Here is a 12,427-nt window from a genome sequence, read left to right as displayed (position 1 = left end):
CCTTTACCACTGCACTTATTAACTTGTACCACTTTACCCTACTCTATCTCAGAATGACAACTTTTCAGGAGGGCCATTTGAAGTTAGCGATTTCCTATGCTGACCGTGTAATTTTTTTGGAAAAAAAATGGAATATCTCGTTACCCGGGCGTCGAATGACCATAAAATTTTTACCAGTTGTAGATCTCAGTCCCAGGAACAACATATCTCTCGGAGTAATATAATTCTAAGTCGACTTAGAATAGTATGGAATGGAGCCGTCGTTATGCATACAGTGCCCACTCTCTAATCCGGATCTGCGTAATCCGGACGAGTTATCGACGATTACATTTAAAATAATCTTGAGGTTATGTATGCATGTGTGTTCAGCAATGAAAATGAATTATCCTGTGATATTTTTGTTTAATAAATGAAGTATAATAGCATAGAATTCTCTAATTATGGCTGGGATGCACAGTAACAGCTGATTTATTAGGCTTATTTATTAATTAATCAGAAAACCTATGCACAAACACAGAAAATGACGTCCCGAAAGCTCTGTTAATAAATCAGTTGGTTTCCCCTATCCACCGCCCGGGGACAGGACTAACGCTGAGAAAATCTTGAGAGGTTTGCCAATTTAAAGAATTTTGTACATTTTGAAGCATTCAAGAGATTATTTTTTATGTTGATTTTAGGTCTTTTTACTGTGAGATGTTGAATATCTTAGTAATGATGTATGAACATTTATTTTCTTTGTGGATTTCCCAAAGAAAGTGTTACTAATTTGTAGAAGAAAATGTGTATTCGTTTTTTGTAACACATGACCCCTCTGGAGTTTCTCATCAAAACTGTTTTACTTGGTTTTAAGGTGATCACCTGTAAAACTGTATAAGACCACATAAATCGTAATTTACTTCGTGAATTATATCAATTCCTAATGTTTTTTCTACTTAATTTGACGATAATAAGTTTAACAAGCTCCTCTCGAGGAGCATTTTTATAAATCAAAAATTTTATTAGTTAATAAAATGTTAAGTACTGTGCATATAGGAACACTTATTAATTTGAAATTAAGCTTTCAACGGCCATTTTAATAAGTAACTTATTTATAAATAAGTAAGCTGGTTACTGTGCATATGCTTTCTTAGGGGAGACTGGGGCACATGTAAACATTTTCGATAGATGCGAATTTCAGGTGATTTTCCAATCACACAGTGATTTTTTAGAAAATCTTTCTTAGCTCATGTTTTACCCTTGGGTATAGGCAATTCATAAAGGGTAATGCGGATGCTGGAAAACAATTGATTTTTCAATAAAAATAAAATTTGTGTCACTGTGCATTTCTCTCTTTTCGCAAAATACCTGGGGTAGAAGTAAACACTTTCTGGGCAGGATGTAAACACCCTTTTTTCCACCCTTCAAATTAACTTTGCACCACTTTTAATTATTTTAATTACTTAAGAGATATATAAAGACTGTATATTTTTCAAAAAATCACTACACTTCTTACAAAGAATAATTAAAATAGCAAAAAACTAAACGAATGCAAATCAAAGACATTTTTCAATGGATTTTCGCCATATTTTGACACGATGTGACTTCTTATTGAACACAGCGCCACCAATTTTTTTCGTAGAGTCAATGAATTAAGACATTTCGCATGAAGGTCACTTTCCCGCTCTTTTACCTACTCAATTTGTGAAATTGAAAAAAAATGTTAGCGTATTTTTTCTTCTAACGTAAATACTCTACTTCTTATAGTTTCTCATTTTATCTAGAAATATGAAAGAAATTAAGAGTATTTTCTGCGTTTTCCTCCTAAAAAGTTTGCGCGGTACAACGAAAAATTTCCCACCATGAGATGAAGCTGTCAAACGAATGAAATGAAGAAGAAGAAGACAGAATATTTTGCCATTCATTCTACACTCGCGACATCTACAATTACGGGGAAATTGCCTGTTTACATCTACCCCAAATGCTGTTTTCTGACAAATTTTTATTTCTTTTAAAATAATGAGAATCTCAATTTCTCTAGTAAATGCATAAATATAATCCTAAAAGATGTAGGAAAGAACTGGTATTGCTACATTTCGATTATTTTACACAGTTTTTAATTTCCAGGTGGAGATCCAAATGACCAAAATAATCGAAATATCAACATTTTCGAGAGAAATGATTTTTATTTTTAAAGTAATTACGATTTTATGGACCAATTCATCTGTGGACATACATCCCCATGGTATCTATGAATGCTTATGGGTTTTATCCTCTGGAGTCTTAAAATTAATGGAAAAAATCACAGTGTTTACAACTACCCCTGTTTACTACTGCCCCAGTTCCCCCTGTTTAAGTAAGTAGAATCTCAAAAATAACATTAATTTTTGAGTGTAAAATGTGTGAAAATAACATTCGAAAAAGACCATCACTTTCAATTCACGACGAATACCATTTTTGGTTTAAAAAAACAATTAATTTACTTAATAAATCTCACTTTTGATATTGAAACAACCTTGAAAATATATTTAGTTGTATTATAGGATAAATAAACTGAAAAAAATGAGAATTTAATTTAGTAAAAAGACTAACATTTGCAAATGCTATTACTTTTCGACAATATTTATGATGGACTTTGTCGTTGCATGTGATTATTTTCGAAAATATAAGAATAACACGGATATATTTTTAAAATACATTTAATGAACGTTTACTCTTTCAAATGAGATAAGTTAAATATCTTTACAAGTTGAATTTATTAAGTTTTTATGAAAGCCTTGCAAACAAACTGAAAAATTGATTGTAGATCAAAGCAAAATTCAGGTTCCAATAAATGGGCACCCTTTTCGAGTAAGGTAAAATTATGCATTTTCAAGTAATTTTCTTGAGATATCTACCCAGTAATCACAAGAATGGCAGAAGAGACATCTGTGGAAGTAGCCCCAGCAGTATTCCCATCGGGGAAGAAGGCCAAAGCCCCAAAAAGTGCAGTCGCCAAGAAACCACGAGTGAAGCCAACGCATCCGAAGACATCTGAAATGGTTAACAATGCCATTAAACAGGGGAATGTACTCTGTCTTTGAACGTTCATGCCTCCGAATTGAATGAATTTCTTTTAATTTTCCTAAGAGATTTCCATATGATTTTCACATATTTATCAATAATTGATTACAAACTAACTAATATTTAATAGAAATGTTTAAGTCTCTTAGGAAAACTTAAAGAAAATTCACATTATTCGAAGGCATGATCGTTCGAAGAGGGAGAGTACTTTCCCCTACGTGATCTTATACTTTCGGTCATTACTCAAAATCTCATGATCATTGGTGAGAATAGGAATGAATACAGCTTTGAAAACCGATAATTTAGCCGAACGACTAAGCTCAGCTTTCTTAATCAAGCTTTTGCCAAGCTCTCTTATGACTGCAGAAGCTTGACCACATTCTTCTGTTTTTCATTTTCTAATTGTTAATTATGCACTTCTAGTGTACTTTAAAAAGAAAGTCTATTTTTATCAAGTTGTAAGAGAGATATCCAAATTTTTAATCCGTTTGTTTTGATTACAGTGTTGTTCGGAATTCTAAATTTTTCCCTAATTAAATCACATAAATTTATGTACAAGTTTTGTGAGCGTTCAGCGTTATTGAGGCCCAAGGCGCAAAGGACCACAGGGCTTAGTTGTAACAGCCAACCTTTCCCTTCAAAAAATGAATTGTATCTTTCGCAAGTTGCAACTACGTTGATAGAAAGTGTCACTTAGCACAAAGAATAATTTCTTGACTTTGTAAAATTTACACAAATTCTATACGACATGAGTCTATAAGAAATATTAAGAAAAAAAGATATCGGAGAATAGGCGTAAGAGAAGGAAGCAAAATTTTTGGCACATGATCAAGAAGAGAGAGTTGAGAATTTCAACTAAGAATAAATTGAAGAGAGAAATTTCTTTAAAAGTGTTTTCCATCAATTTTGCAAAAGATGGCAAACAATGAGAAATAAAAGAAAAATAAATACCAATTGAGGAGAAGGGGGGAAAAAGTGGAGAAAATGCAGAAAATGCATTGGATTATCAAGAATTTTCACACTTGAGAAGAATGATGGAAGACGCCTGGTGAGATGCGTCAACGTCAAGTGCGAATTGCTTTTTCGGTGCTACTGCCGGCAATTTTCATCTCACGCATCATCATCTTCAATGATCATTGAGAGTTTGGTGAGACAAGAGAAAATTTCAGTCTTCACTCGATCGTCGTTGAGTACAAATCTCCCGGTTATTCAGGAAGATGTGACATAGATTTTTATTTAAAGCTTCATCCACCATTTTTTTTCCTATAAGTGCACCTGAATCGCGAAAATAATACGCAAGTATCTATTTTGAGTATGTTTAAAAAGTGATTTCGAAAGAAAGGATATAATTTTGTGACACTAACAAATGAATTATGGAATAAAATTTAAAAAAAATGTGGTAAAAGTGCAATTGAGAGAGGAATTATTTAAAGAAAGAATAAAAGAAAAATAAGGTGACGGAAAAAGTGCTATTTTCACGCAAGATATATTACATTTTTCGAGACATACTCTTATTGTGTAAGAGTTTGGTGTACAAAAATAGTTGGCTTTCTCCCCGGGGGAATGTCGAACTCGCAGATTTAATAAAACGTGTGTTGTATATATGTTGGAAATTTTCATTTTAATGTCATCACTCCTCGAAAATGATCTTCGAAATACATTTCGTTCTAACACATTTATATATACCCAAAAATGTGATACAAACATAAATAGATTTCCAACCGTTTACGACACACACACACCATCCAAAAGAGACCAAGAAGATGAAAGGAAAATAGGAAAATCTGGAAGGCGACTTACCGCCAATTTCAGCATTAAATTTAGCCACTAAAATTTATGTGAAATTCTTCCAAGTTGATAACCCTTTTTGAATTGCTTGCGATGGAGACGCCTGGTCATGCACTACCACCAGGCGCCTCCATTCGTTAACACATTTTCAGCAGAATCTGCGAAATTTGGCACACAAATTGATGTGAATTAAATCACACATATACCATTCACTAATGATAGGATTAGTGTGAAAGTAAATTGGGCCAAACCACACCAATTGCCCATTATTCATTTAACCATATGCACAGTTTGAAAGTTTGTTTTTGAATTAGTCATTTCAAAGAGATCAATATAGAATTTATTGCACTATATACTCATCGTTATTTGAATTAAAAGCGATAGCACAGTAACATAGAACGCAATGATAGATTTTCTTCTCAATTAAATTCAATTTGCTTCTTATTTCGCCTATTTATCCCCCTTCCCATCCGTCCATCGCCGTCTTAGCGTTAATTCCAGCCTCCAGGACAGGACCAAACGCTAGAAACGTCCCTCCGCAGGCTGTATTATTATAATATCATTATTATAACTGCTTTCTGGTAGACCAGATAGAATTGAAAGAGGAAGAAGAACCATTTCCGAGTCATCTGTTTGGAGAAGTTTCTGTTTTTTTACATAAAAAAACTATGAAAAAATTAAATAAAAAATCCAACGGTTGAAAAATAAACGAAACGAATCATTATGTGAACCATTCTAAAGTGAGAAGAATAAACAGAAGGGTTGATTGGATCTGATCAATCATGATCATAATCTTGGTTACCATTAGCTTATTTTAATAGTTTGTGTTACCTCTTTCTCATCTTTTAGGACTTTGAGTGCGGTCGAAGGAACATCTATTGACACGTTAAGAAGTCGTGTCAGGACTTATTGACACCCTACTCTGTGCCATTTGGAATACGAAATTTGAACACTTAATCCTTATCAGAAAATGTAGACACATGGTGTCTACACAGAAGCAATTTTCATCAAAAAATGCTTTTTTTTTAAATCTGGCGTTTCTGCCAACAAGGATAAGGGAAATTTTCTTTAAAAAAGCATTTTAGGAAAAAACGTCATATTATTTACATTTTATTAGATACTTTAAATAAATTTCAAGATTTTGGCAAAAGTATCAATAGGAGTTTCCTGTCGAAGAGGTGTTTCTTCGACCCTACTTAAAAAAAACTCGTATCATGACCTATTGACACCCTGTTTTGTACCATTTAATGCATATACGGTGGGACCTCGATAGAGTCAACTAATTATTTCCAGGCTTGTCCCACAAATTCTACACCCTCTGGTCCAAAAAATTTATATGTTTTGGCAAAAGTTGAAGATTAAGGAATGTTTTTATTATTAGTGAGTATCTTAAGTGAAAATTACTATCCATGTGATAATATTGAAGTCCATCCACGATGTTAAGATAAGGAAATGGTGTCTTAAAGATTTATTTTTTCGCTTTTTTCTACACTAAGAAAAAACCTAAAAATTTAAAACAACTCTATGGCAGAGTTGAATTAACTCTACGAATATCGATGTATTTGTTAGTCTTTTTCGTTATAAATTTTAGTAAATAGATTTGAAACAACTCTTCGTCGAATTAATTTGTCGAATATCGATGTAATTATTACTCTTTTTCGATGTAAAATTTCATCTCGACTGAAGTATATGCTTAAGTGTTTTCGTTTTAAGACTATACTTCAGTCAAGAAGATTTTCGTGTGACAAAGTTCATGTGGAACATCAATTATCAATTAGAAATATGCCTAACAGTGCTTCATAAAAACATGTGCTTGTATCATACGTGCTCGGAACATAGGGAATTTGAGGTCAAGAAAATATTAATAGAGAAAATGATTAAAAAAAAAACATAAAATAGCACAACATATTCATTTTGGGATTTGAAAGAGTTATTTTAACTCTAAAAATTTTTTTTTAACTCTTGAAACGAGTTATTTTCAGTCTTAAAAAGAGTTATTTATACTCTTTTGTTATGTAAATTTTAGGAAAAAAAGTTAAAACAGCTCTTCCGAATATTGCACCTAAATAGAAGTAAAATCAACTCTAAAATATAGTTAATCGAAAATCACAACGTAAAAGAGTTAATTCAATATCGATTCGAGTAAGTTTTACTCGAATATTTTTCTGAGAGTAGAAGAGCTCCGGTAGATATTTAATTGTTGAAAATTTTGATGCAATTAACGCTATTAATTAGAATTTATTTTAAACTTTTATTTCTGAAAGAAGAGATTGATAGTTGTTCTTCTCATTATGACATAACTATGACTCTAAACTTCACAAAAAGAGCAATAAAACCAATTTTTCTCATTTTCTTCTTGTTCTGAAAAATGGGCGCTAAATGGTTAGAGATATCTACTTGGAGTCTTCAGATGACGCCCTAATAAGTCAACCTATGAATTATTATTATTATGACCCTCATTTCCTCCCTACCCCTCTCTTTTCAGCGCCAAAATAGTTTTTTTTGTGATTTCAGGAAAACACGTCATTTGGGATCATAGACCTTAATCAAAAAATCTTAAGACAAGAGAGAAAAGACAATCGGTCAAAACGCTTAAAATCACGAAAAGAAAATTATTTTGTCGAAAATTGATTACAGGATTAATATACGAATTTTATCATAATATTGTTTTTCTTGTGTTAAAAACATTACTTTGATACACCAAAACACTGATTTTGATTTCAGAAAAGTCATACAATATTATTAGTTTAATAATAATGGAAAAGTTGACTCTATCGGAGTCAATTTGGGTCCAAGTTGACTCTATCGAAGTCCGTAGAGTAAAAGAAATAGCTGTTAACTCTATTGGAGATTGACTCTATCGGGGGTTGACTCTATTGAGGTCCCACTGTTATTTATTACCAAATAAAAAAGATATGAGATATGGATAAGAAAAAGTGCAAATGACAAGAGACAAATCTCTTACAATCCTAAAACTTTTGTGTGATCTCAAGCTAGTGTTATTAGCCTTATTAGCAAATAGCTCATATTATTACGGGTTCTGCAATTAATTTTGTAAAACTGCACAATAAATAAAGCATTCAGAGACTTTTAGCAATTAAAATTTTCAAGATTTTTTAAAACTTCTTTCATGCATATTATTTCCAAAAATTAAGGTTCAGACCGAAACGAGATGAAAGAATATTGTTAGATACACTAACTTCATTAGTAATTGGTCTATAAAACGTTTTGCTTAAGAGGAATATTGGTATATATTATGGTAAAATATCATGCATATTTCGCATTTTAGCGTGCACTTTTTGAAAATTGTTCTTCGATTTATACATATGTAGGTCCTTTAGAAAAATCGTAGAAAATAATATTACGCGTGTTTTCATTACTCTTGTCAATAATAAATATTATAACCAAAATTGTGTAGAACTGCTGAATGAATCCTAAGATGATAAAATTTCAAAACATTTATTACCAATAAGATTTTCTGTTCTTATTTCAAGCCTAATTACGTGTCACATAATTGTGTGAACTAATCGAATTATTTTCAGTATTTATAGTTTAAATAAAAGGTTACCTTAAAATTAAAGATTTTTATCAGAGAATCGATCTAATGGCGTCTACACACTAAAGAAATTTATGTCCATATTGGAGAAAATTCCCTATGTTTGTGTAGGAAAAACTCTTCAAGTTTGTAGTTTGAAACAACTTAAAATATTTAGATTACGCAGTATTAAAGGAACAAAAAGAAATTAAAAAATATTTTGAAAGCTGTCTTAATGACTACAAATCTTAAAATAAAATTATAATAGGCTGAAAAGAAACATCTATAATAACGCTTTAAGAACTCGTATTAATAAACTCATAAGAAAAGTTATGCACTTAGACAGTGGCATTTGAACGTTTAAGTCAACGTAAATATTAGAAATATGTCCAAAAGGTCAATTTGACCCGACTCGGTAGGTTTAGTGTTAAATGCAATAAATAAATTTCAACATTTGAACAAAAGTGTGTCAATAGGGGATCCCTGTAAACGAGGTGTTCCTTCGACCCTAATAATTTTCCTAAAATTTTAAACTCATAAAAAAAAAGTTTTCTTATTATTTCTAGAATTAGGGTTTTCAAATGTTTATTAAACTGTTCAAACAAAAAAAGGAAATACTACAGCATCTTTTAACATTCAGACGAATTAAAAATTCAATAAATAAACCTATATCGTTTGCATAAAAATTGAGCAATTAGTAAGGAATACCTATGTATATAACGAAAACTTTAGTTTTCGATTGCCTAAGTTGGTGCTGTCATTACAAACCCTTGTAACTCTAGATGGATATTTTAAGGTCTGTAAATGAAAGTAAAACCTTTTTTAAAACCTTTATTATTATATTTAGGAAATTTACATTCTTTTCTTCAGATCAACAATTCTGATAAAATTATTAGTACCGTTTTTGTTATTTTATCGAGAAAAATTGATGTAATATTCAGGTAACACATAATAAATTACAAGAAATTTTTCTTATAAATACAATATTTTTTTCCAATAGGATCTGAATTTTTTTATTAATTAATTTATTAAAAAATTGAAAAAGATGATAGTAACTTATATAGTAATTAACATTCTCAATGTGATAAATTTTACATCAAAGATTGGGTTCTGAAAAATAGTTTAAAGTCAATAATAATCCGAATTTTGAAAACTGTTTCAACAAAACGTTTTTACTATCTCGTAAACCGGTTAAAGCAGTTAAACATCTATCCTGAAAACTCGGTTATTTGGACTCACTTATTGTAGCCGTACTCACTATGGCGTTGTTATCTCGTAATCTCCGTAATCTGTTATCTTGTTATAATTTTTCATTTATAAAATACATTACGAGAACATAACGAGATAACGAGATAACGATATTACAAGATAACAGCGCCATAGTGAGTACGGCTTGTAAGTTGTTCTAAGAGTTTTGCAATTGAAAACATTTTTTACACTAGCATTTTTAGCACTTTTTTACACTGCGAAATATACTCACTTTATGAAGTGAACTTAAAATAAAGCAAACAGAAAACCAAATTTTGGTTTTCATATAATTTCCGAACTTTAAAGAAATATTTAGTAGCATTTGAGCTATTAGCATTTGTTACGTTCTTCTTGAGAGGCCTCCGAAGAACCATAATTTGTTACAATAAATTTCTGCTCTACTACCATAATAATGCCTATAACAATTCATCTACAAATGGATTTTTAAGTCTAAATAGGTGTGATTAGAAGGAATCACACCTAATTAGGAAGATTATCTTAAAATACATTTTCCACAAAGATAGGGACAGATGATAATCCAAAACAGAGAGATCACTGCTGTAGTTATTCCTCTCTTTTTTAATTCGAGAAGTAAAAGAAAGAAGTGAGATCAGTAACATATGTATTTCCTTGAAATGTGAAATTGCACGGAAATAACAATTTATAAATAGAATCGTTTTTAAAAGTTCGACTGCGTGGGCTATTTTTGAGACATCTCAACACATACTTCCCTCTCAAGTGGTTACACCTTTTCCCACTGACGATTAACGAGTGGTTTTATTGCAATTTTAGGATATGAATGGAAAATCCAAGAGTAGTACTCAATTCCGGAGTACTCGAGCAATGCCACAATGGGTTCATGAGCAGAGCAATCAGATTGGACCCAAACCACCACCACCTCCACCAGCAGAAAATGGCAAAACACCACCAGCATTGCCACCAAAAAATGCCAAAAATGAACCAGATTATGAGATAATCGAATTCGGAGGACAGTACTCCAATACGATGCCGATATTTCCTGCGAAACCTGGCGGTAAGAGTTAAATTAGAACAAAGAATTGTGCGTTTTTCTCTACTAATTGATAGCAAGAGTATCTAAACCCAAACATCTAAATCTAAAATAATAATAAAAAAAACAAACAAATATAGATATTCTGCAAAGGTTTCAAAATAAAGGTTTAAGGTAAATCGCGGACGCTCCCTGGTACGTGACTAACGATCAGCTGCACAAGGGTCTCAGTGTAGCTACAGTAAAAGAGGAAATTGTGGCAGTTAGTGGACGTTACAAAGACAGACTCCTAGGACATCCTAATGATCTCGCAGGGCAGTTAGCGATTGATGTGGGATCGGAAAGAAGGCTCCTGATGATGAGACCTTCTGACTTATTCATGCTCTTATAGTTTTGTCTTGATTGTTTTTGGTAACCTCCAAGTCGTTTTATACACTGTTTGGCCACTCATTGTACTGTACCTTTTGCTAGCGCAGATTGCTTTAATAAAACAAACTTTACAAAAAAAATCTAAATCTAAAGCAAACAGCTTGAAATATCGGTTAACAGAGTTTTGGTCTTTATTTTCAGGATACTCGTATTAAATGATTATCTTGAATAAGGCAAAACAATTAACTTATTAGAATTACGGTGAACTTTTGGATTAATATAACTAAAAGTCTTGAGAAATAATCTAAATTTCAATTACATTTAAAAAAAAAATCGTTTTCAGCAAGACGAAACACCTGTTCACAAAGACGTTTTGACAGCAATATCGTAATTTAAAAATTCGAATTCCGAATTTCTTGGTCATCCAGTGCATTCGTTAGATTTTATCTCCCGGCGCTTTTATTTGTCCATAACCGTAAAGGAATTCCTTTATGGCTAACGATTTAATACTTTAAGGACGAGTAGGACACCGGTCGGTATTCCAAAACTAAAAACAAATATTTTGACTATACAGTAGACCAGAGGTGTGCAAGAAACCGTTGAAACCGAATTAACGTCAAAATAAGTTTGTTATAGTAGCGTTTTGACCATTGACGTACATGTTTCATATTTGACGTTAATTCGGTTTCAACGGTTTCTTGCACACCTCTGCAGTAGACTCTCTCAAATTCGGGCATTTAGGACCAAAATGTCACCCGAATTAGAGAGAAATTCGGACGACAAACTTTTTGAAATGCAACGATTTTTTATTTATCTGTATACACATATTGAGTTTACATACTCATATTTATTTTAAATTTCATAAAAAATGCAAAATCACATCAAAACCAAGACAAATCATGGAAAATTTGAGCATATTTGCACAGGGCCGTAGCGATCGTACGGCATTGCGGGGCAATGCCGTACCTTAAAACTTCCAATGCCCTACCTTAAAAACCAGAAACCAAGATAATGCTCTAAATAAACTGTTTGTAGTATGATATGGTTGAGAAGAAATTAAGCTCCTATTAAATGGCCTGATACGTCTAATCTAATAAAGTTATCGATTGAAGTGCCTAATGCAATTGGTTAAAATCGTATGGAAAATCAAACGATAATTTTGTGAAAAATTTAAATATTTTCACAAACATCTTTAAAAAAATAAAATAGAATATTTATCCATCAATTTGGCATTGTTATTAATGAGTTGAAATTGCAATTATTTGATGATTAATTAAATGAAATAATGTTTTTTAATGGTTCTGAGCAAAACGAGCGTAAAGATTCTTACATAAAAAACTGAATACATTTCCTTCTCTCATTTACGCATTTTCAAGATAGTTAAGGGGTTACGTGGATCAAGAAGACTGTAAAAATATACATAATTTCATAATTTTTTT

At 31.8% G+C, this 12,427-nt stretch overlaps 1 protein-coding gene across 6 annotated transcripts in view; it reads left to right on the top strand.

Moving 5' to 3' along the window:
- Positions 1-4,206: 4,206 nt before the first annotated feature.
- The window catches only part of LOC129806598 (E3 ubiquitin-protein ligase lubel), a 39,251-nt gene continuing 31,030 nt past the window's right edge, over positions 4,207-12,427 (top strand). For 3 of the 6 annotated variants that reach the window (XM_055855303.1, XM_055855304.1, XM_055855305.1), the window contains exons 1-2: positions 4,221-4,493; positions 10,403-10,643. In XM_055855303.1, coding sequence (XP_055711278.1) covers positions 10,406-10,643 — 238 coding nt within the window. In that variant the 5' untranslated portion in view covers positions 4,221-4,493; positions 10,403-10,405. The other 3 variants (XM_055855300.1, XM_055855302.1, XM_055855301.1) reach the window with 3 other exon arrangements.

The sequence above is a fragment of the Phlebotomus papatasi genome, chromosome 3, assembly GCF_024763615.1.
Source record: "Phlebotomus papatasi isolate M1 chromosome 3, Ppap_2.1, whole genome shotgun sequence".
Classification (NCBI taxonomy): domain Eukaryota; kingdom Metazoa; phylum Arthropoda; class Insecta; order Diptera; family Psychodidae; genus Phlebotomus; species Phlebotomus papatasi.
This window is presented reverse-complemented; position numbering and strand designations above follow the sequence as displayed.